Source organism: Rattus norvegicus, chromosome 10 (assembly GCF_021556685.1).
Source record: "Rattus norvegicus strain SHRSP/BbbUtx chromosome 10, alternate assembly SHRSP_T2T, whole genome shotgun sequence".
Lineage (NCBI taxonomy): Eukaryota > Metazoa > Chordata > Mammalia > Rodentia > Muridae > Rattus > Rattus norvegicus.
In genome coordinates, this window is record NC_141543.1 from 57670559 (window position 1) to 57695558 (window position 25000).

Genomic DNA, 25000 nt, shown 5'->3' on the forward strand with positions numbered 1-25000 from the left:
TGCTTCACTCTGCCACAGTCAGAGGTAAGTCTTAAACTCTCTTCATATCTCTTTGGCCTTTGCTGCTTCCCTGCCTGGTTGGGTCACTGCCCTGGGCTGTGGCCCTCCCTGGCTTTGTTATAGCAGGTGAGGCTCATTTATCTTTTCAAGGCGTCCTCAAAGAATACAGTAGAGTGAGATGCGAGGCTGTGCCTGCCGCCCACTGCCTCTAGCAGGTCATCGAAGCTGGGGTCCTGCACCCTCTTTCTTTCCTCTGTTTGGGAAGGATCCTGTTGGACATGCATAAGGCCTGTCTGCCATGATGCCATGTTCTCCTGTTGCCTCTCTGATCCACAGAGTGAACAGGGGACTCTGCACTCCCTACCTGGACTCTATATCCATTGAGTATTCAGTTGCCTCAAGACTGCATACTTGCTCACCAGGTTTAAATTCCATAATCTCAGCATTGTCTCCACTTTCAGATAACCAGGAGGCCTGACCTCAACTGCTAACACAAGCTTTTACTGGCAGGGACTCCGTCCATTTAGAATCCCTGCCCTGTTCACAATAGAGGATCTTGGAGTCTGAAGAAACTGTCTGGAGTGGGTTAGAGGAGCCAATCTGTCAGGCAGCTGGTAGCTATGCCTAGCTGTAGACCACGACTTGTCTGCAGTTATAGGGCTGGTCTCAGGGCTAAGGCTCTTTCTGTCCAGTCCTTTCTGTGTCTGAATTGAGCCTCACCAAGGTCTGGTTCATCATAGAAGCAGACAACATGGTGATCACTAAGCTTCTCTGTGCCCATGCTCTTGCAGGTCCCATAGGTCCACAGCTGCTGCTGCTGCTCTCTGCTGTCCTGCCGGTGTGACTCAGGTGAGAATTGGGGCCACATCCCAGGGCTTCAAGAAGTCTTCAGGTAAAACCAGATCACCCATTGCCCCCTCACGCCTGTGCCCTGAGGAGTTACAGATCTTAGATACAGAAGAATAGGCTTCCTCCCCAGGGCTGCAGCTAGAAGTTCCCATTTATTCTTTGTGGTGGTTTGATGGTTTTTTGAGACAGGATCTCACTATGTAGCCCTGGATGGCATGGCATAGAACTCACTAAGTAGACCAGGCTGCCTCTGCTTCTGAAGTGCTGAGATTTAAAGGAATAGACCACCGTGCCTGGGAGGAAGAGGCCATGTCAATTAAAAAGCAGTTCAAACTGCCTCTGCCATTTTCTGCTCAGCATCCTCTCTTTGAGGAATGCCTTTACTTATTTTTATTATGGTATTTAACTTGGGATGTTCTGTTCTCCATACCTGTACTTCTCAGAAAAGGAAGACAAAGTGTCAAAAGTGGCATTTCAAAGGCTCCTTCACCAGACTGAAAGAATCAAGAGACACTTGGATTAAACAGATTCTAAGCCCATGGCATACAGTAGCAACTCAACAAACACGAGTGGATTATGTTTTCCCAGTGCTGAGCCCTCGTGTGAAGCTCCACTGGGCATGGGACAGGCCAGATCTCCTTGACCTTGTCTGAGAGGCTGCCATCCACTTCAGGGTGACAGGTTGATACTAGGATGGGCAGGAGGCTGCCGGCTGCCGGCTGCCGGCCCAGGGAGCAGCTGGGCTGACTGGCGGTTTGTTTTGCAGCCAACACTATGAGTAGCGACACCGAGATGGAAGTGTTTGGCATAGCTGCCCCTTTCCTCCGAAAGTCGGAAAAGGAGAGGATCGAAGCTCAGAACCAGCCCTTTGATGCCAAAACCTATTGCTTTGTGGTTGACTCAAAGGAAGAATATGCCAAGGGGAAAATTAAGAGTAGCCAGGATGGGAAAGTCACGGTGGAGACAGAAGACAACAGGGTAAGGCATTTGCTTTTTCTCTTTCTCAGCACTGGCCCACGCTCCTCACATGACGTTGCATAAGCATGTACTCCTCCACCCACTTCTGGAGTCAGAGCCTGGCTCTGGAATTCAGCATCCGAAACAGCGCTGGCAACCCAGCCACCAGAAGAAAGCCGAATGCCCTAGCCTATGTGGGAGAATGGGAGACGGGTCCCCAGGTGGCTGATTAAAGCATTTACTTTTGGGTGTCTTTTTATCACTGCATTGTTCTGAGCCAGACACCAATCTCAATGTCTCAAGGGTGGAGTGTTTTTAGAACACCCACCCTTTGTGGGTTCGCCTAGCTCTGTCCATGGTCATCCAACCAAGGAAGGCGGGGTGATGTATAAGAAATGCTATAGGACAACAAGGTCAAAGAACCAGGCTCTCTGGAACTGGAATGGGACGGGCAACTGAGTTCACTGTGTTCTGTGGGAGGAAGGGAGGAATTTGGGGGCTTTCGAAAATCCCGAATCTGGAAATGTTTCAAGGAAGAAAACAAAAGAACTGTGGGTATGGCTCAGTGATAGAACGGCATACGCAAAGTCCTGCTTTCAATCGTCACATTCAGTCACCACCTGTGTCAGGGTGGGTGTAACGGAGGCAGAAGCAGAGACAGAACAGAAGATGCAAGAGACAAAATGGCGGCATTCGTTGGAGCAGGGAGGAAATGGGCAGCACCAGCGTGGAAGCTCCCAGAACGAAGGCATCGCTACATATCTCAGATTAAAAATCTGAGAAAGGGCTTCCACCGCAGGAGAGAAGGCAGGGGCTAAACTCAACGTAGGATTCTCACAGGGTCTAGAACATGCCTGAGAGGTGTCAAGAGAGTCCACAGCCTAAGTGGATTAAGGGAGGGAAGGAAGGGAGCTCTGTGGCCCACAGTGCTCAAGGACCGGCTTTTCCAGAGTCACTCCTAAAGAGAGAGGAGGGCAGGGACTGATAGCCCCACCTGCAGGTCCTTAGGCCCTCCACAGAGGACAGCCCCAGGGCTTGGTGGTGAAAGTCTTGCTCTCAAAGCGGAGGCCAATGGCTCTTCCCCAAGAGCAGGGAAATTGGTAAAGGAAGTAGGATGGGGTTTGGTTTTCAGCAATGGAGGGCTGAATTACATAGATGGGGGCGTGGTTCTCAGCGCTGATTGGCTGCTTCTACAGGGCAGTGACGTTTGCAGGCTCTGTGGGCACTCCCAGGGCTACAGTGCCTTCTCTAATTCCCTGTTGTCGTTGGTCAAGATTACTGCAGACATTATCTTTTCTCTTAGCAGGTAGGAGAGCTATAGGGACAACCGAAGTCATAGACAAATAACTTCCTCTGACTCCAAATTCTGTGTTACAGGCCCCTACTTAGTCCTCAGAAATCTTCTTTCATCACATTGGTTGCCATCCCCCAACTCCAGGTCCAAGAGAAACACACACACACACACACACACACACACACGCACGCACGCACGCACGCACGCACGCACATGCGCAGAGAATGGGAGAGACAGAGAGACAGAGAGACAGAGAGTGAGACAGAGGGACAAAGAGACACAGAGACACAAAGGGAGACAGAGAGAAAGACACACAGAAAGAGACAGAGACAGAGAGACAGACGTCCTGAGTGGACTTCATTTTAGAAATCGTTTCTTTATGAGTTATCAAAAGAAGTATGGGATAATAGTAAAGGTGAAACATATATATTACATATATAATACATGTATATGTGTATCTACATATATGTATGTATTCTGCATGTATTTTTTCTCCCATAGACCTATGTGGGAGCAGACCACATGCTTTCCCACTGCCACATACCTCGCTTTTCCTCACTGTCACCAGGCATTTCCTCTGCTCCCTGCAGTCTCTCCTAAGGTGCCAGACATCCACGGCAATCCAATGGCTGGGGAACATTAATGACTTTTCCCTTCCAGACCCTGGTGGTTAAACCAGAGGACGTGTATGCCATGAACCCTCCCAAGTTTGACAAGATCGAGGACATGGCCATGCTGACCCACCTGAACGAGCCTGCTGTGCTGTACAACCTCAAGGACCGATACACGTCCTGGATGATCTACGTGAGTGGCTACTCACCAACAGGCTATGCTGGGACATTAGCTGGGTGCTGGGGAGTGGGGAGAGGCACTTTGAAAGATTCTCGTTTGCCTGGCCAAAGGAGAGGAAATGAAGTAGAGAAGTGAATGACCAGACAAGGAGAGATAGATGGGATGGGAAGGGGAGGGGCTGGAGGAAGGGAGGGAGGGAGGAGGAAGTCGAAGGAGGAGCTAAGATTGGGAGGAGGAGCTCCAAAGAGCAAAAAAGCTGAGGTTACCTTGAGCTTGGTATTAGCTGTGGGAGGACTGGCTACTCTCCCCCTTGAGTTTCAGTTACTTCATTCATCACTAGAAATCACGATTTCTTTATGAATTATCAAAAGAAGCCTGGAGTGTTAGTAAAGGCAATATATATACATATGTATATATGTATATATATGCAGTACATGTGTATATGTATATATGTATATACATATGTATGTATGTATGTATGTATGTATGTACATATGTAAGTACGGATGTATTTTCTTTTCCTCCCATAGACCTATTCAGGCCTCTTCTGTGTCACCGTCAACCCCTACAAGTGGTTGCCGGTGTACAACCCTGAGGTGGTGGATGGCTACCGAGGCAAAAAGCGCCAGGAGGCCCCACCCCACATCTTCTCCATCTCTGACAACGCCTACCAGTTCATGCTGACGGGTGTGTTTTCGAGAAGGAAGTATGCACTAGACAGGCTTGGGGGCACTCTGGTGTGAAGCCCTAGAGAAGGAGGGGCAAGGAGGAAAAGAGGTTTTAGGTCCTTGGGGTGAGGAGTTTGCATTTAACATAAGTATTGGTGAGACCATAGGAAAGAGTATCCCTACCAATCAGAAGACTGTGAGATCAGAGGATGAGAAGCCTCATGGTTCTCAGGACAGACACTTTTTAAATCCCCACCTGTGACTAAGCAGACAAACAAACAAGTAAATAAATAAAGGGAAGAGGAAAGGAACAGTTGAAACCCACTCTTGCATGACGAATAAGAACCTCTTTGGACATAGCCATCAGCTCTGCTTTCTTCCCCTCACACAGATCGTGAGAACCAGTCCATCCTGATCACGTGAGTATCCCTGCTTAGAGAGGCCTCTCAGCTGGGGCCATGGATGTATCCCTCAGCTCTATTCATTAGACAGTGCTTGGAGCACAGCCCATGGTGAAAAGACAGCTTGGGGTGATTCAAACAAGCCTCAGAAAACGAGTAGTACCCATGCTTGGATCAACTAAGGCTGTAGCCCAGGTCCTCTCTGTGGCGACTCATTTGATGTGTGTGCCAGACGTGTTGAAGACCACTGGATGACATGCCAGGGTGCTGGTTTATGAGTAGGACCGACTTCTCTGTCTCCGTCTTTCTAAATAGCGGAGAATCCGGGGCCGGGAAGACGGTGAACACCAAGCGTGTCATCCAGTACTTTGCAACAATTGCAGCCACTGGGGACCTTGCCAAGAAGAAGGACTCCAAAATGAAGGTGGGGACGGGAGCAAGGAAAGAGGCTGGACGGGCATAAGGGACAGCTTGGGGTTGACCGTGGATTCAGACCCCTGTGATTCCTTAGCAGATGAGATTTGAAGACTTTATAAGGGGGGGGGGATATGGAGTCAAATCCGTGAGTTTGTTCCTTCAGGGTGGCCTCACAGAGAGCAGCCCAAGAGCACAGTGAGGAACACATATCCCCTGACTCGGTGTACTGCAAGGGCGTGGGAGGAACACAGGCAGCCTCATTAACTGAAGGGTCAAATGAAGGCATGGCCACTCAAGAGATCCAGCTGCTGACAGGGACTTGAGAGAGGCAGCAGTGTTTCAAGGAGGCCATGCTGCTCCATTGGCCTTTGAGTCATCAAGTCACCGGGGCAGCGAGCAAGCTAGGCAGGCAGGAAAAGCAGAGCAGGTGGCAATTTCTTAAAAATGAGGATTTTTGCAGCTTACAGGCACATTTTCCCTTCCTCTTTGGATTTCTTACTTAGGGGACCCTGGAAGATCAAATCATCAGCGCCAACCCCCTGCTGGAGGCCTTTGGGAATGCCAAGACCGTGAGGAATGACAACTCTTCCCGCTTTGTGAGTCTGCCCTTGAGTATGATAGGCTCTTCTTCCCGGCCTGCTGGACAGTTCAAGAGCTTAGGGAACTTACAGCCCGGTGGAAAGAGACAGTGAAAGAAACAATGCACAGCCATGTGTGTGAGGTTCAAAAACCCAAGGCTGTAACTGAGAAACTGGGGACCAGGTCCCCAACAGATAGGGCTAGATGATAAGGGCTTTCTAGGCGCTGGGAATATGAGTCGAAGCTGCAGGGTAAGGAAGGGAATGAGGGAAAGAGTGGCTTGGTTCTCCCCAGGGTGGGACCGTGTTTGGAGCACTCCTGCAGAGGCTCCATGTGACAGATGGGGAAGCAGAAGATGGAGAGACTTGTCACTAACAAGGGATGCACTGTCCCTTGTTATTAGCTGTCTTCAGACACACTTCAGAAGAGGTCATCAGACCCCATTACAGATGGTTGTGAGCCACCATGTGGTTGTTGGGAATTGAACTCAGGACCTCTGGAAGAGCAGCCAGTGCTCTTAACCTCTGAGCCATCTCTCCAGCCCTTGGGTTTTGTCTTAAGTGCAGTAGGAAGGATTCTGTAATCAGGGAAGTGACATGGTTCAGCACCTGGGTTATTTCATTAATGGGATATGAGAAATTCCGGAGGAGGCAGACACACCAGATAGGAGAAGAGGGGACAGGAGGGAAGACCTACTGGTGAAAGGCTCCTATGGGCAGTGCTCAGGAATCCAGAAGAAGTTCCTCAGTCATGGAAGGATCTGCTCTCCCTCTCTCTCTATGCAGGGCAAGTTCATCCGCATCCATTTCGGCACCACTGGGAAGCTGGCCTCTGCAGATATTGAAACTTGTAAGTAGGCTCGTTGAGCTGGGTGAAGCCTCCAAGCCACGGGGAGCATTGTGAACCCTGACCGGCCCTGTGTTTCTGTTCCAGATCTGCTGGAAAAGTCCAGAGTCACCTTCCAGCTGAAGGCTGAGAGAAGCTATCACATCTTCTACCAGATTCTTTCCAACAAGAAGCCGGAACTGATCGGTAAGCTGATGGGGTAGGGTGCAGGTGGAGGGGATGACGTCACCCTTTGGGCAGTTGGATCATTAGAGCCCGGAGAGTTGGTCGTACCTGCAGATGACTCTTACAGTCAATGCAGAATTATATCAGCCACAGGATATAGCTCTTTGGGAGGCGGCTGTATCAGGTTTTGGAAGTGTATATGTTGTCTGCTGGTGTATGTATGAGAATGACACTGGGTGTCTTCCCTGATTTCTCTAAACCTTGTTGTATTAAGGCAAGGGCTCTCACTAAGCCTGGAGCTACTGTAGCTTGACAGAATGCTGCTAGGATCCACGTCTCTGCCTTCTGAGGATTACAAGCAGACGCCCCCCCCCCCCGACTTTTATATGAGTTTAGGGGATTCAAACTCTAGTCCTTATAGCTTTCACGGCAAGCTCTTTACCTGCTGAGCCATCTCCCCAGGCTCACTGTACCAATTTGAAAAATCTGATCAGATGTGCTGTAATGGAGCAAAATCATTACTGGTTCCATGGTGGTCTTTGAATAGTTAAGCACTTAATGGTTCTTGAGCGCCCTCTTGTGTTTCAACATAGGAATTGATCTCAGCTCGCATAAGGCCGGTGCAAACTGATTAAGGACCCAGAGGGTCATTCTATCTCTATATTTTTTCAGCTGATAGAGGCCTGTGTGTTCACTACCTTCCTTACTTTCTGTCTGTGATAGCTAAGCCTCCTGATCTCCATCCCGCAAACAGGCTGTCGGTTTTCAACCAACTTTAAAACAGCTATCCCAATCAGCCTATGGTTTCTCCAGCTTGGGCTCCCATTACCCAGTTTTACTTGTTCACTATCCCAAACATACACTGGCTTGCAACATTCATTTGCAAAGCAAAACCACGGATATGTTTTCCTAGGATCCTCAACTTACATGGCATGGGAGATTGCCCTTTCCCTTAGACCAGTAGTAGTTCTCAACCTAGGAAGGTTGAAATGCTAGAACCCTTCAATACAATTCCTCACATTGGGGTGATCCCAACCATAAAATTATTTCTGTTACTACTTCATAACTATCATCTTGCAATGCTTAAAAAATATCTGTGAAACACACATGGTATGCACTCATTGATAAGTGGATATTAGCCCAAATGTTTGAATTACCCTAAATGCACAGAACACATGAAACTCAAGAAGGATGACCAAAATGCGAATGCTTCACTCCTTCTTTAAAAGGGGAACAGGAATACCCTTGGGAGGGAATAGGGAGGCAAAGTTTAGAACAGAGGCAGAAGGAACGCCCATTCAGAGCCTGCCCCACATGTGGCCCATACATATACAGCCACCATACTAGATAAGATGGATGAAGCAAAGAAGTGAAGGCCGACAGGAACCGGATGTAGATCTCTCCTGAGAGACACAGCCAGAATACAGCAAATACATAGGTGAATGCCAGCAGCAAACCACTGAACTGAGATCAGGACCCCCGTTGAAGGAATCAGAGAAAGAACTGAGAGAGCTTGAAGGGGCTTGAGACCTCATATGAACAACAATGCCAAGCAACCAGAGCTTCCAGGGACTAAGCCACTACCTAAGGACTATACATGGACTGACCCTGGGCTCCAACTGCATAGATAGCAATGAATAGCCTAGTAAGAGCACCAGTGGAAGGGGAAGCCCTTGGTCCTGCCAAGACAAAACCCCCAGTGAATAGGATTGTTGGAGGGGGCGGTAATGGGGGGAGGATAGGGAGGGGAACACCCATAAAGAAGGGGATGGGGAGGGGTTAGGGGGATGTTGGCCTGGAAACTGGGAAAGGGAATAACAATTGAAATGTAAATAAGAAATACCCAATTTAATAAAGGTGGAGGAAAAAAGAAAAGAAAATATCTGTGTTTTTCCAATGGTCTTAGATGACCCTGAAGAAAAAGCCTTTTAACCCCAAAAGGGGTCACGAGCCACAGGTTGAGAACCACTGCTCTAGGGTATTCTACTCCTGCACATTTTGGCCCCAGTGGTTGAAGTCCCAGGCCACACTTCCACCTGGTGGAGATCTCATTACACATGTGTGAATTCCTCATTTCAGAGTTGCTGCTGATTACGACCAACCCTTACGACTACCCATTCATCAGCCAGGGTGAAATCCTGGTGGCCAGCATCGATGATGCTGAGGAACTGTTGGCTACAGACGTAAGAAGGACTTACGGTAGAGAGGTGGGAGAACCTCCACGTAGGGAGGGCAATGAATGGGCAGACATGCTGTTCTTTCCACTGCAGAGTGCCATTGACATCCTGGGCTTCACCCCGGAGGAGAAATCTGGACTCTATAAACTGACAGGGGCTGTGATGCATTATGGGAACATGAAGTTCAAGCAGAAGCAGCGAGAGGAGCAAGCTGAGCCAGATGGCACCGAAGGTACAGAGTCACCACAGCAGGCTTCAGAGTGGAAGCGGAGAGGTCACTCCCCTGGGGCCATCCAGAACCTGTTTTAAAAATGATTAATCTGTCTTTCCCTCTGGAGAGGTGGATGAACCTTTCCTGGGTCTGCAATGAACATAAGGAAACATCACCATCTATTAAAAAACACTTATTAGTTTAGTGTGTATGTGTGTGTGTGTGTGTGTGTGTGTGTGTGTGTGTGTGTGTGTAAGGATTCTACACCTCATGTGTTGAAGTCAGAGTACAACTTTAAGAGTCAGTTCTCTCCACAATGCAAGTCTTTGGGACCAAACCCCGTTGCCGGGTATGGTACCCCATGCCTCTACCTGTTTAGCCATCTCTCTGGTCCCTCTACCCCCCTTCTGCTGAATTGCTACAAAGGTCTTCTTCTGGATGCAATGTGAAATGGCCAGGGACTTCCAAACCCAATCCTGTTGCTCCATGAAGTCTGCCACACTCTCTGGATGGTGTAGTGCCATGGGCCCCACAGAGATGACAAGGAGTAAGAAAATTGCTTTCCTTCTGCCTCACTCAACATGATCTTTCCTTTCTTACCAGTGGCTGACAAAACAGCCTACTTGATGGGCCTGAACTCTTCAGACCTCCTCAAAGCCTTGTGCTTTCCCAGAGTGAAAGTTGGGAATGAGTACGTTACAAAAGGCCAAACTGTGGACCAGGTAAGGACTACCTCAAGTGCAGGAGGGGCGGAGGACCCTCATGGCCGCAGCCTTCTTACCAGTTCACTGGCCTTTCCTCCGACAGGTTCACCATGCTGTGAATGCTCTCTCCAAGTCCGTTTATGAGAAGCTGTTCTTGTGGATGGTCACTCGTATTAACCAGCAGCTGGACACAAAGCTACCAAGACAACACTTCATTGGGGTTTTGGACATTGCGGGTTTTGAAATTTTTGAGGTTTGTATTATTTATGTCTTATCTCTTCATACGGGAGTTTTCATAATCCTAAAAAGAGGGTACCAAGATGGTTTTCTTGTAGGAAGGATAGAAGGAGTGAGATGGATAGAAGAAAGACAGAACATCAGGACAGTGCGTGTTATTTTAAGACAATTGGAGAGGCCTGGGAGATGATTGACTCAGTAAACTGCCTGCCTTGAAAGTCGGGAGAGCTCAGTATGATTTCTAGACTACTCAAGTTAAAAAACAAAACAAGCTGGGCGTGGTGATGTGTTCTCAGAAGTGGAGATGCAGAGACAATCAGATCCTTGGGGCTCGCTGGCCAGTCAGCCTACCCTACCCAGAAATTTCCAGGCCAAGAAATCCTGTGGAGTTAAAAAAAAATAAAGAAAAAGAAAAAAAATATGGGTATTGGATGTTGCTTGGGGAATGACACCCAAAGTTGTCTTCTGGCCTCTGCAGGGGTATACACACACACACACATGCCTGTGCACCCACACGTATTGTGCACATGTGAATATTTCATACATGCTGATACACACAGGGCTGTAGTCCTTCCTTCAAGTGGACTTTCACAAGATATCACCAAATGGGTAGAATTAAGAAAAATCTAATAGGGGGCCAGAGAAGTAGATACTGTCAATCATGTACTAGTTGACATAATTCTCTGACTGGTTCTGAGTTAGGAGCAAATGTGTGTATTTAGTGTTTGCCAGGTGGCAGCCATGCAGGTGGGGAGATGGGAAGCTTGTAGTTTAGTTGAGAAGAAACAGAAGCCTGTCGGGCATGCAGAAGCACAGGAGGGGCCCAGAGGCGGGAGAACCATGTAGGTGGAAGGCTCGTGATTGGCTCTGAAAGCATAGCCAAGCAGGTGGGACCTGACCCTTGAGAAGGAATTCAGACTGCGTTTCCATTTTGAAAGAGGTTTGATTTTTTCGCATGCACGTTTTATTTTGGCGCCAGTATAACAGCCTGGAGCAACTGTGCATCAACTTCACCAACGAGAAACTGCAACAGTTTTTCAACCACCACATGTTCGTGCTGGAGCAGGAGGAGTACAAGAAGGAAGGCATCGAGTGGACCTTCATCGACTTCGGGATGGACCTGGCAGCCTGCATCGAGCTCATCGAGAAGGTATCCCCCTCCGTCTGCTCTGTGCCCCCTCCCTCCCCATGTGCTTTCTGCTCGTGTTTACTCTGCTGCTTCGCCTCCCTTCAATCCAGCCGATGGGCATCTTCTCCATCCTGGAAGAGGAGTGCATGTTCCCCAAGGCGACAGACACCTCCTTCAAGAACAAGCTGTATGACCAGCACCTGGGAAAATCCAACAACTTCCAGAAGCCTAAGGTGGTCAAAGGCAAGGCCGAGGCCCACTTCTCCCTCATCCACTATGCGGGCACCGTGGACTACAGTGTCTCGGGCTGGCTGGAGAAGAACAAGGACCCCCTGAATGAGACCGTGGTGGGGCTGTACCAGAAGTCTTCCAACAGACTCCTGGCCCATCTCTATGCCACCTTCGCTACGACAGATGGTAAGTAACGGACTTCAGACACAGGAGCTTTGTCTTCACACAATCTTCCTTTCCCACGGCACCCAAAAGTCGCAATACATCCACTCACAGTGCCTGGGCCCTTTGGTGTCTTTCAGCTGACGGTGGGAAGAAGAAAGTCGCTAAGAAGAAAGGCTCTTCCTTCCAAACAGTGTCTGCGCTGTTCAGGGTAGGACAAATTTGAGTTAATCCACTCACAGTTCACCTGAGTCACAGCAAAATGAGCACCGTTGAGATCCTAGGCCTGGTTTATTCAAGAGTAGTAATGCTGGCTGCCTGACAGCTCTCTCAGAGTGAGATCAATTGACAGTCTGACAATATACAGATGAGGTTTAACAAATGTGGGGCCTGGGTTTGTTCCATCGTGTACTGTAACTAGCAGGTCTGGCTGGCTGGGGGCAGTGAGTTCTCAGTTCCAATTATCTAGTTGCCTGCAGTGCGCCTGCAGTAGTACCCAGGCCCCTGGCAGGGACAGACACATTTTCTGCGTTAATTTCAGAAACCATTTTGTAGTTGGTGGCCATCTTGCAACCTGGGAGAAAGATGACTGAGGCAGGTCACATTTCCCTGTGTTTGGGACCAAACATAAGACTTCAGTTTTCTTCTTCTTTTTTGATTAATCCGTATATAATGAGATTTCTCAAGGATGGGACCCAAATCTAAACACGACGTTCATCTGTGTGTTTCATATATGCCTTGTGCAGCAAGGACGTAGATCGTTTTACATGGTATATGATCATGTAGGCTGTTTTGCCTACATAAGGTGGGACGTTCGATTTGTGTATCATGTTTGTACTCAAAAAAATTCAGATTTATAGAAGAAAAACACTCCAGATTTTTAGAGCACTTTAGATTTTAGATTTTCAAGGTGGGGATGTCCAAGTCACGGCCGTTGTCTACGTCTCTAGGTTCATGACTATTCAAGGACAGAGTTAACGTCACAACTCTTAAGTTGAAGCCATAGAGTTTAGTTTTCACCACCACGCAACTATCTGTCTCCGTGGAAGTTCACAGTAGGCTGCCAAAGGAAATGTTTATTTTTTTTTCTTTTAGGAAAACTTGAACAAGCTGATGTCCAATTTAAGAACCACTCACCCACACTTTGTGCGCTGTATAATACCCAATGAAACCAAGACCCCAGGTAAGACGCCTGCCAGCCCTGAGGTTACCGCTCAGTCTTTAAGGACCTGTGGGTGAAGCTCGGGTATCCTGCCTGTGTTCTTAGGGGCCATGGAACACAGCCTGGTCCTGCACCAGCTGAGGTGTAACGGGGTGCTAGAAGGCATCCGCATCTGCAGGAAGGGGTTCCCCAACAGGATTCTGTATGGAGACTTTAAACAGAGGTACACCGTCAAAATGCTCTGTTTGTCCTTTGACATGGATAAAGGTTGGGATTTGAGGGAAGAAATATTACATGAAAAGACCCATTTCAAAAAGGCAGTTTTGGTTGGTCTTCCATGTCTACGGTTTGGTCGAGGTTCATGCTCCTGTGCTGTCCACGTTTCTTTGGAACTTGTCTGATATACAACAGGGGAGGGAAAGAAAGCCCTGGTCCAGGAGTCCCATGGCCTAGATCCCAGCAAAGTGGCTATGGGAAGGTTGCTTTACTTCCTGGGAACTAGACTTTCTGGTCTGTAGGAAGCGATGCCTGCAATCACTGAGCACTGCCAACAGCCTGATCGTTTCCGTGTCCACCATGGCAGATACCGAGTGCTGAACGCCAGTGCCATCCCGGAGGGCCAGTTCATTGACAGCAAGAAAGCTTGCGAGAAGCTCTTGGCTTCCATTGACATCGACCACACACAGTACAAATTTGGACACACCAAGGTGATGTATCAGTTCCGCCTCGTGCTGTAGGCCTTCGCATCCTCTTAACACAATGAGCCGGGCAGCTCATTCCTCTCACCCATCCTTTTGAAGGTGTTCTTTAAGGCTGGCTTGCTGGGAACCCTGGAGGAGATGCGGGATGAGCGTCTGGCCAAACTGATCACTCGGACACAAGCCGTGTGCAGAGGGTTCCTCATGCGTGTGGAATTCCAGAAGATGATGCAGAGGAGGTTGGGCGGGGTCTTGGTTTGAGCATGAGCTCTTTGAGAGAGGGTGGAAGTGGGAGGAGAGAATCCCTTGTAGGAATGGGCAATGCTCTGTCTGATGAGACGTGGTTTCTCTGGGTAGCCCCTATGCTGTCCTGGAACTCACTCTGTAGACTAAATTGGCTTCACACTCAAGTGATTTACCTGCCTCTGTCTCCCAAGCACTAGAATTAAAGGCATGCACCACCACTGCCAGGCTGCTTTAAAAAAAAATGCCTGCACTATCTGTCTATCCATCCATCCATCCATCCATCCATCCATCCATCCATCCATCTATCCTATCTAATCTATCTATCTATCTGTCTGTCTATCCATGCTTTTTGTTTATGTGAGCAAGTACGTATGCCAAGGCACACTTGTAGCAGTCAGAGGATCACTTGCAGGAGTCAGTCCTTGACTCCACTATGTGGGGCCTGAGAATCGGGCCTGGCTTCGGCACCTTTTCCCTGCTGAGCCGTCTTGCTTTGTTTGCAGGGAATCCATCTTCTGCATCCAGTACAACATCCGCGCCTTCATGAACGTCAAGCACTGGCCCTGGATGAAACTCTTCTTCAAGATCAAGCCCCTGCTGAAGAGCGCCGAGACGGAGAAGGAGATGGCCACCATGAAGGAGGAGTTCCAGAAGACCAAGGACGAGCTCGCCAAGTCGGAGGCAAAGAGGAAGGAGCTGGAGGAGAAGCTGGTCACTCTGGTACAAGAGAAGAACGACCTGCAGCTCCAAGTACAGGCGGTATGTCCTTAGGACTCTTGCTTTTTCAAATCCGAGATTGGATTACGATTTTAGGAAATCTGGATTAACCCGAGGGCGGGGCATGGGTGGGCGTTGGGTTTTTCTTGGAGTGCTTCATGGAGGATTTCACAAAGAAAGATGGCAGTGTTTCAAACCTTCGCTCCTTAAAGGGAATTGTGATTTCTTTTTAAAGGAGAGTGAGAATTTGCTGGATGCCGAGGAGCGGTGCGACCAGCTGATCAAAGCCAAGTTCCAGCTGGAGGCCAAAATCAAAGAGGTGACCGAAAGAGCTGAGGATGAGGAGGAGATCAACGCCGAGCTCACGGCCAAGAAGAGGAAGCTGGAGGACGAGTGCTCGGAGCTGAAGAAGGACATCGATGACCTTGAGCTGACACTGGCCAAGGTTGAGAAGGAGAAGCACGCCACGGAGAACAAGGTACACACGTTCTTCTTGCGGTCTCTCTTCAGCTTGATGTATTCACTGCTAAGCAAGCTCGGCTTCTTTTAGGTAAAAAACCTTACCGAAGAACTGGCAGGCCTGGATGAAACTATTGCAAAGCTAACACGGGAGAAGAAGGCCCTCCAAGAGGCCCACCAGCAGACCCTGGACGACCTCCAGGCTGAGGAAGACAAGGTCAATTCTCTGAGCAAGCTCAAGAGCAAGCTGGAGCAGCAAGTGGATGATGTGAGCACTGGGCGTCAGTCTCTGGAGTCTGGAGGCTTCAGGGCGGAAGAGCCCTGGGCAGGGGCGGGGCTGGGGTTATCCTACCGGAAATCATCTAATCCTAAAGGGGAAATGATGCCTCTTGCAGTTGGAGAGCTCCCTCGAACAAGAGAAGAAGCTGCGTGTGGACCTGGAAAGGAACAAGAGGAAGCTGGAGGGAGACCTGAAGCTTGCCCAAGAGTCCATATTAGATCTGGAGAACGACAAGCAACAGCTGGACGAGAGGCTCAAGAAGTACGTGTCCCCCAAACACAGCTTCCGTTCCGTGAGTGGCGGGGGGCGGGGGATCCCGTCTTCACGCATCCTCTGTGTCCTGCCGCAGGAAGGACTTTGAATATAGCCAGCTGCAGAGCAAGGTGGAAGATGAGCAGACGCTGAGCCTCCAACTTCAGAAGAAAATCAAAGAGTTACAGGTAGGAGGGGGCGATCAACTCTCGCTTGCCGGTGTGGGTCACTCAGAAACCTGAGCGGTGTCTGCTAAAGTCAGAGTAGGTACGGTAGGACCGAGACTGCCTCATGGGACCTCACTCTGACAGGCTGACATAGCAGTGGTGGCCGTGATGACCACGTCCCCCAAACTTGCAACAGGATACATGGAGGTGGATGGAGAAATGTCCAGGGTAGTTAGTGACCATATGGGGGCAGGAAAAGATTCATTTGGAAGAAAATCAGCAGCATTTGTTTGTTTGGGGGAACATCCACGAGCAGATTCATCTGGTGGGGACATAACCTCTCCTCCATCGTCATCGTCGTCATCGTTGTCGTCGTCACCATCATCACCACCATCATCATCATCACCATCACCATCACCATCACCATCATCATCATCATCATCAAATTTTATATATTAACGGGCTTCCATGTGCTGGTTCATCATGTGCTTATACTATTCACTGATCCAGCCCCCTCTTAATCACTTCCCCCACCTTCCTCACCTTTAGCAAACACCGTTTCATATTCAGATTGACCTAAACAAAATTTTCAGGTGAAAACATGCACCGCTTGTTTTTCCGGTGTCTAGCGTCCTCCATTTTGCTGCAAATGGTAGGGCTTCTTTTTATAGACGGGTCATACATTCGTGGGTCGATGACCTCTACTCAGACGCCATGTTAGCTGTTGTGACTCTGAGAGTCTCTTGGGCATCTGGCTGCTCTCTATAGGCCCGCATTGAGGAGCTGGAGGAAGAGATAGAGGCGGAGAGGGCCACCCGGGCCAAGACAGAGAAGCAGCGCAGCGACTACGCCCGCGAGCTGGAGGAGCTGAGTGAACGTCTGGAGGAGGCGGGCGGTGTCACCTCTACCCAGATTGAGCTGAACAAGAAGCGTGAGGCTGAGTTCTTGAAGCTGCGCAGGGACCTGGAGGAGGCCACCCTGCAGCACGAGGCCACCGTGGCCACGCTGCGGAAGAAGCACGCGGACAGCGCGGCGGAGCTGGCAGAGCAGATCGACAACCTGCAGCGCGTCAAGCAGAAGCTGGAGAAGGAGAAGAGCGAGTTCAAGCTGGAGATCGACGACCTCTCCAGCAGTGTGGAGAGTGTGTCCAAATCCAAGGTGAGGGGTCGGCTGAGGAGACCCGAAGGGGCACCTGCAGTGGGTCAACCTAAGGTCACCTGCAGACCTCCTTCCTCTTTCCAATCTGCAGGCCAACCTGGAGAAGATATGCCGAACTCTAGAGGATCAGTTAAGCGAGGCCAGGGGCAAGAACGAGGAGACGCAGAGAAGCCTAAGTGAGCTGACCACACAGAAGTCCCGGCTGCAGACAGAAGCGGGTGAGCCAAGCCCCGGATGCTATGCCTGGGTGCCAAGCTGGAGCGCCAGAAGGCTTTCCCGCCCAGGGGCAGCAGCACCCTTTGCGGGGAGAGAATGTTTTGTTTTGCTTGCTTTATTTTAAAGGCAGGGTCCCACTCTACAACCCTGGTTGACCTGGAATTCCTTGTGTAAAACAGGCTTGTCTGGATCTGCCTGACTCTGCTTCTACAACCCTGTTTTTAAAGGCCTGCATCACCACACCTGGTGAGGGAGGCTTTCTAAAAACACAATTTCAGGAAAAAGTCAATGGAAGTAACTCACAGAAGAGGCTGTCCCAAACCTCCTGGAGAACACTGAGTGTCCTCAGTGAAAACAGGAAGCGAGCAGACGGTCAAACTTCCATGAGTGATACAAGTTTGCATCTGACATAGCCTGGATGGGACCAGGAGGAGTCTAGCCTTTCTGCTTCCTGCCCGCCTTCCCGTCTGACTTCTGCATACACCTTAGCTGACCCATATTCACCCAAGAGTATAATTTTGAATTTCCAGAGAGACGAAATCCTAAGTGACACAGCTGGAATCACCAACCACTGGGGAGGTGCTTTGGGAGTGGAGAGGTGCCCTGGTGATGTTCAAACTCATAATGGTTCTCTCGGCTTTCGCTGGCAGAGGTCACTCCTGGTTTTGTAGGGTTTACAGCAGTATTTTATTAGGCTGCTATTTCCTTTTCATGGACACACCCCTACTCTCAAGATGGGGTGAGGGGTCTCACCTTTATTACTTGCACCACCACCCCACCCCCAATTTGGCACAGTGGTTACAGTTGGTTTTTGAGTGAGTGAATGAATGAATGAATGAATGAGCTGTTTCCTTCCTGACACAGGTGAGCTGAGTCGTCAACTGGAAGAAAAGGAAAGCATAGTATCTCAGCTTTCCAGGAGCAAGCAAGCCTTTACCCAACAGATAGAGGAGCTCAAGAGGCAACTGGAGGAAGAGAACAAGGTACCCCGCTCAGAAGGATGTTTTCTTGGTCTCATTTTCAAATGGCTTCTGCAAAATAACAACAAGATTACCTGACAATTCAGCCAGTGCTGAGAACAGGGCACGTGGCACGTGTGCTGCACACAGTCCTAATCCATCCGGGGACCTTTTGATTTTTTTTTTTAAGGCCAAGAATGCGCTGGCCCACGCCCTGCAGTCCTCCCGCCACGACTGTGACCTGCTTCGGGAACAGTACGAGGAGGAGCAGGAAGGCAAAGCCGAGCTGCAGAGGGCGCTGTCCAAGGCCAACAGCGAGGTGGCCCAATGGAGGACCAAATATGAGACGGATGCCATCCAGCGCACGGAGGAGCTGGAGGAGGCCAAGTATGTGTCTCTAATTAGAACCCTTAAGGGATCTCATGGCTTAGCACATTGGCTCTAGAGTGGCTCCGGGATGAAGCTAATGAATGTATCTGTTTTGTTACTGGAGGTTTCCCCATCAAGAGAGTCTTTAAATGTAACATTGGCTGAAATGTGAAATGTAACAGAATGAACTACTTCAGTCTAACGCTCTCCCAACTGAGCTATTTCGGCGCTGCAACAGAATGAACTACTATAGTTCATTGACATCAACTTTGATCCTGGTTAGACCTGAGAAAGGCCACTGATCACAGACTCTGAGCAGATGGGGGATTCTCTTAAGGTTTTTTCGCAGAGGCATGTGAGCCAGGCAATTAGTGTCTCCGGGGTGGTGAGCAGCGATGCTCAAGAAGATTGAAACTTAATGGCGTCGGCTTTCTTTTCATTTTCTTGAAGAAAAAAGCTTGCTCAGCGCCTTCAGGATTCGGAGGAGCAGGTCGAGGCTGTGAATGCAAAATGCGCTTCCTTGGAAAAGACCAAGCAGAGGCTGCAAGGGGAGGTGGAGGACTTGATGGTGGATGTGGAGAGAGCCAACTCTCTGGCTGCCGCTCTGGACAAGAAGCAGAGGAACTTTGACAAGGTGCGGGGGTGCTCCGTGCTGGCTGAGCTCCACGGTGTGGGCATGTTGTAGGACTGTAGGAGACAGGGATAGGCTGCCTGCTCTGCCCTTCTTTAGCATGGTGGCCATAAAAACACTCCTCGAACTTCACTAGCAGTTTGTTTCTCCATCTGTGACATGACCTGGGAATGGGATGAGGCAGAGAAATCCCTTCCGATGACCGTTGTAGCAGTCACACAGTTTCCATCGCTCATACCTGTATCTTTAGGGGCTGAGACTTCAACTTAGGCCCCTCCCTGTGACAGACAAGCATGATTTGAACCACTGTTTTAATGAAATACATCCGTTCAGAGCCTTTTTCTTTTTGTTATTAGGAAAAGGGTAATTATGTCTAGCTAATTTTTTCTTTAAGAATTCATTTGCTTTCTGGATATGACAGTGGTTACTGACTGATTATCTTGAGTAAGCGAATGAAATGAAATCTTTGCTCGTTCAGTAATCTAGACCAGGCCCTAGCTCTGAGAGTAGCCACTTCAGGGGATGACATTCTGTTAGAAGCTCGGCAGAGAGCTCCCTGACAGAATCTTTCCACGCTGCTGCTGCAGGTGTTAGCCGAGTGGAAGACGAAGTGTGAGGAGAGCCAAGCAGAGCTGGAGGCGGCTCTCAAGGAATCCCGGTCCTTGAGCACTGAGCTCTTCAAACTGAAAAACGCCTATGAAGAAGCCTTGGATCAACTCGAAACTGTGAAGCGAGAGAATAAGAACTTAGAACGTAAGCCATTCCGAACCGCCTGAGGTCGTGGGAAACCCAGAGTGTGCGAGGGCGGGTGAGGCTCCGTTATTCAGGCTCCTCCACACCGCTCGGCTGATGCACCGGTAGAAGCCGCTCACCGTTGACAAGCAGTTGTTCTGGGTCTCTATACAATATCTTATCTCTGAGAAGCAGAGGGTTTTAGAGTCCCAGAGAGCTATTGAAAGGCATTTAGTGGGTGCTTCGCATTCCCGGAGCCTGTGTGGCGGCGTCCAAACGCAGTGCAAACTTACTTCATTGCAGAAGAGATAGCAGATCTCACCGAACAAATTGCTGAGAACGGTAAAAGCATCCACGAGCTAGAGAAATCCAGAAAGCAGATGGAGCTGGAGAAGGCTGATATCCAGATGGCGCTGGAGGAAGCAGAGGTGAGGATGGGTCGGGAGGCACAAGCCAGAACAGAGGGCAACAGTGTGTGTCTGAGGCGTTCACACTTCACGCTTCTGGAATCCAGATTCTAAGGCTCGCTCCTTCCCTCTGACTGCGAGGCTGAGTGAGATGATGCCCGTGAGTTATCTTACATGTATTGGAGAGAATCATCACGTTAAAATAGGCTTACTCTTGAAAGTTTACAAACCCTTAGCTGAGGTTAGAATAGCTGTAAGGCGCTTCTTGCCCTTAAGTAACGAGAACATTGTAAATACGTTTCGTGTCCAAGCGCACGATCATAAACGAATAACCGTAAAATGGTTCGCTTCTGCACTGAAGGTAAGTTAGTTTATTTAAAGGTGGCTTTGACTATTATGGGATTTGATTTAGGACTATCTCCTCAGAGCTTTGCTGACCCAATGTCGTGTGACCGGCTCTAGGACGGTGCAGAAACGGTTCGTGTTTTTTTGTTTTGTCTTTTAAAGGCAGCTCTGGAGCACGAAGAAGCCAAGATCCTCAGGATCCAGCTTGAACTGACGCAGGTGAAATCAGAGATCGATAGAAAGATCGCAGAGAAGGATGAAGAGATCGAGCAGCTGAAGAGGAACTACCAGAGGACAGTGGAGACCATGCAGGGCGCCCTGGATGCTGAGGTGCGCAGCAGGAATGAGGCGATCCGGCTGAAGAAGAAGATGGAGGGCGACCTCAATGAGATTGAGATCCAGCTGAGCCATGCCAACCGCCAGGCCGCAGAGACCATCAAGCACCTCCGGAGTGTCCAGGGACAGCTGAAGGTGGACGGAGCTTCCGGGGGTGGGGGGACTTTTCCAGTGTCCAGATCCGAAAAGACTAGGCAAGGCTTGTGGTCCTTGGCCCTCACTTCACACACTTTCTCTTCTGGCCAGGACACCCAGCTGCACCTGGATGACGCTCTCCGGGGCCAGGAGGACCTGAAGGAGCAGCTGGCGATCGTGGAGCGCAGAGCCAACCTGCTGCAGGCTGAGGTGGAGGAGCTGCGGGCCACTCTGGAGCAGACGGAGAGGGCCCGGAAGCTGGCAGAGCAGGAGCTGCTGGACTCCAACGAGAGGGTTCAGCTGCTGCACACCCAGGTGAGGGCAGGAGCATTGGGGTACGAGGGTCCACCTCAGACGCTGTGTATGACACTCCCTCCTCCTCCTCAGAACACCAGCCTCATCCACACCAAGAAGAAGTTGGAGACTGACCTCACACAGCTCCAGAGTGAGGTGGAGGATGCCAGCAGGGACGCAAGGAACGCCGAGGAGAAGGCCAAAAAGGCCATCACTGATGTGAGGCCCCTGCTCCCTTCCTACTGTGACCGCTGATATTGTGTCTCATTAAAGCCCTGCTTTCCCCCAACCCCACGCATGCCTGGTAGAAGTCCACCCTCTTAGGACACACATGGTGTCTGTGCTGACCCCAGACCACTCCCAACTCCCCTCATATTGACTGTTCCCCCTTGTACTGTCCAAAGCCGGCAGATGGGGGAAGGGCAGGATAGGAGTATACTTTTTCTCCTGCCTCCCGAGAGGTGTTTCTTTCACATGCATCTGGAAATGAGACCCTCTGATGGTGTTCACATTCCACCACATGGCTCCTTTCCTCTCTAACGTTCCTGGGGCTCCAGGCTTTCTGCTTCAGGCTGATGGCGCCACCTACTGCCCTCTACGGGAATATCACCCCAATGCTGTTTTACTTTGCTGTAGTCGTTCGTTACTTAATGAGTCCCTCCTTGATGGGATTCTGTTGTCTCAGGATAATCTCCAAGCCTTAGGATCTTTTGAAACTGTGTGTTGGTGATGATTTTTTTTTTTAAAAGACCTCCTGGGCTTTGGACAGGTCTCAAGGAGAGCAGGTTTAGGAGACTGCTCCTCACTCAGTCCTTGTAGAGTTTATTTAATAAAATTTATATCCCAGGTGTAGCTTTTGTCTTGTTTCAACGTGGGAAGTGTGCTTATTCACGACCGTACCCGCTGTCCTTTCTGTAAAGCATGCTCTCTGTTCACTGTGGAATTCCGGCTTCCACAGCCGCAAGATCTTTGAGCCTTGCCTTTCAGGCCGCCATGATGGCGGAGGAGCTAAAGAAGGAGCAGGACACCAGCGCCCATCTGGAGCGGATGAAGAAGAACCTGGAGCAGACGGTGAAGGACCTGCAGCACCGTCTGGACGAGGCTGAGCAGCTGGCACTGAAGGGCGGCAAGAAGCAGATCCAGAAACTGGAGACGAGGGTACTTGCCGAGGGGGAGACTGCCTGGCCAAGCCTTGCCAACCTCCTCTCCCCTCCCCACATTCAGAGCCCAGCGCTAGAATAACGTCCCAAACATCTCTCCAGATCAGAGAGCTAGAGTTTGAGCTGGAAGGGGAACAGAAGAGGAACACAGAGTCTGTGAAGGGCCTGAGGAAGTATGAGCGGCGTGTCAAGGAGCTCACCTACCAGGTAGGTGCAAAGGTCACCTAAGACAAGTTTTCTCTCCAACGTACAAATACTACTCAAAGCTTGGAATTGGACACTTGTGCACCCCTGGACTGGCTGGGCCCTGGTACAAGTGCCCCCCCCCCCCATCCCTTCATTCATTTGCAGAGTGAGGAGGACAGGAAGAATGTGCTGAGATTGCAGGATCTGGTGGATAAACTTCAAGTGAAAGTCAAGTCCTACAAGAGGCAGGCTGAGGAGGCTGTAAGTCAGACGCATGCGTAGCCTGTTCTGTTTCCCACGGTGGGGTGGGTTGGGGAGTGGGGGCGGGGTGGGGTGGGGGAGTGGGAGGGACCGGAGAGAGGATCATGCAGATTTCACCCGCTGAGCTCTTTCCTTTAGGATGAACAAGCCAATGTTCATCTCACCAAGTTCCGGAAAGCCCAGCATGAGCTAGAGGAGGCCGAGGAACGTGCGGATATTGCAGAATCGCAAGTCAATAAACTGCGGGCTAAAACCCGGGACTTCACCTCTAGCCGGGTAAGCTGACCTGGGAACGCCCACCGAAATGCTACTTTCGCCGTCGGAGACTCTCAAGCTCAGAGAAAGAATGTTCTTTACAGCCATTTACCTGGGTGGAGCTCTACTAGAAACACCTTTGTAAAAAAAAAAAAAAGCATTGTCTCTTTAGCGCCCTCTGCTGGTATTAGATGGGTTGTTTAGGAACATCCGCTAAAGGTGGCCGCAGATATCTGCAATTACTGTAACCACAAATCCACTGTGGCTCCTACACCAATTTCTCAGGCTGTGGAGCAATTTCATGTGGGCCATCATGCATCTTCCCAAAGGGCCCCCTAATTCCTTGTGTCCCGCTGAAATATACAAACAACTCTTTGATGCTTGCGAGAAGAGGGGTCCAGAAAGTGTCTCTGTTGCCTGACTTGACTGAGAGCATCTGCGTTCTCTCTAGATGGTGGTCCATGAAAGTGAGGAGTGAGCATGTCCTCCTGGTGAGGGGCAGAAGATATGCAGAATGTATGTTTTCGTGGCTCCTGACCATCCTGCTTAATTTCCACGTAACCCCTTTCCACATGCAATAAAATTTGCCTTGTTTCAAGTTGGGTCTTTTGTCTTGTGCATTTCTCTCATTTCCTCAGAGGAGTTTATTCCTCTTTTGGCAATTTTTATGCTGGGTGCTGAAATATTAGCAAGCAGTTGTCTTTGTAGATTAAATCTGTGTGTGTGTGTGTGTGTGTGTGTGTGTGTGTGTGTGTAAGGGGATGGCTTTTGATTTAAATTTGAACTTAAAAAATTCAAGATACTTCCAACTAAGCATTGCTTCAGTGGGGTGGGGGAGGGAGAGTTTATGAAAGTCATCTATTAATATCATATAAGCGAGACACGAAGGTTGGGTTCAGGAACGCCTAATTTCAAACTGGGGAGGATTCCTCTCCTGCACATTTTTACTAGGGAAATGTATCTCAAAGCTAATAAATAATGGTTGGGCTCCATACAAGATATGACCGAATGCCACGGTGTCTGGTACTGTCAAGAGCTCAGAGGACAGTGATAGAGCTCTTGTCTCAGATACACAGGGCTCTGGGTTCAACTCTCAGCGCTGCCAACAAACAAATGAAAAAACAAGGCATTTAAAAAATAGGGCAGGAAAGGAATTCCATTTGCCTCCCCTGCTCTGTCTTGCTATCCTGGGTGCAATCCACCTTATTTCAGAGCTGAACAAACAGACCCCTCCCACATCTCCAAGCTGGAGAAGACAAAGGTGGAGAAAGAATAACCACCATGCTGACTAGCCAGCAGGACAGAACCCTCTATCCAAGATCAACTCGACAGGTAGATTGCCAGGAACACACTCATCACGGGGATTCCCAAGTCCCTTTCCTTACTGAGGTCTAGAAGATTCTGGGCCAGTCAGTTTGACTCAGGCAGGGAGTAAAGTCCGAGGGGCTTTTGACGGTACTGGGAACGGAGTCCGCATCTCTTTAGGGCTTGCGGCTATGGAAGGAAGGAGGGTAGTGTTCTGGTCAGGTTTGCCTTTTCGGTGCTCCTGCAATCGCTGTCCAAGACCATGTCGCTTTGATTCACCTTCAATGCCTCATGGCAATGCCATGGCTGACAAGTGGCATGAAAGGTGGCTGTTGCTAAGTGGAAATCACTGCACTGAGAAAAGGTTTGATGCACTGCCCGAGCTGAAGTGGGTCCGGGAGAGCAACGGTCACTCTGCTCCTCTCAGAAGTTAGGAGGGCTGCTGCACACT

General features: G+C 49.7%; 1 protein-coding gene across 1 annotated transcript; it reads left to right on the forward strand.

Moving 5' to 3' along the window:
* Positions 1 to 23844, forward strand: Myh3 (myosin heavy chain 3). Its single transcript, NM_012604.1, is given in 41 exon segments — positions 1 to 24; positions 792 to 849; positions 1616 to 1827; positions 3761 to 3904; positions 4423 to 4579; positions 4952 to 4979; positions 5277 to 5385; positions 5882 to 5974; positions 6743 to 6806; positions 6891 to 6989; positions 9048 to 9151; positions 9239 to 9377; positions 9960 to 10078; positions 10164 to 10313; positions 11277 to 11447; positions 11537 to 11843; positions 11960 to 12030; positions 12915 to 13002; positions 13087 to 13204; positions 13565 to 13688; positions 13782 to 13918; positions 14429 to 14684; positions 14878 to 15120; positions 15193 to 15369; positions 15497 to 15642; positions 15731 to 15821; positions 16569 to 16958; positions 17050 to 17176; positions 18039 to 18157; positions 18324 to 18520; positions 18953 to 19136; positions 19721 to 19886; positions 20169 to 20293; positions 20780 to 21088; positions 21200 to 21403; positions 21476 to 21601; positions 22370 to 22540; positions 22645 to 22749; positions 22894 to 22989; positions 23128 to 23265; positions 23696 to 23844. Coding segments are annotated over 39 exon segments (5823 nt in total). The 5' UTR covers positions 1 to 24; positions 792 to 849; positions 1616 to 1623; the 3' UTR covers positions 23723 to 23844.
* Positions 23845 to 25000: the final 1156 nt, after the last annotated feature.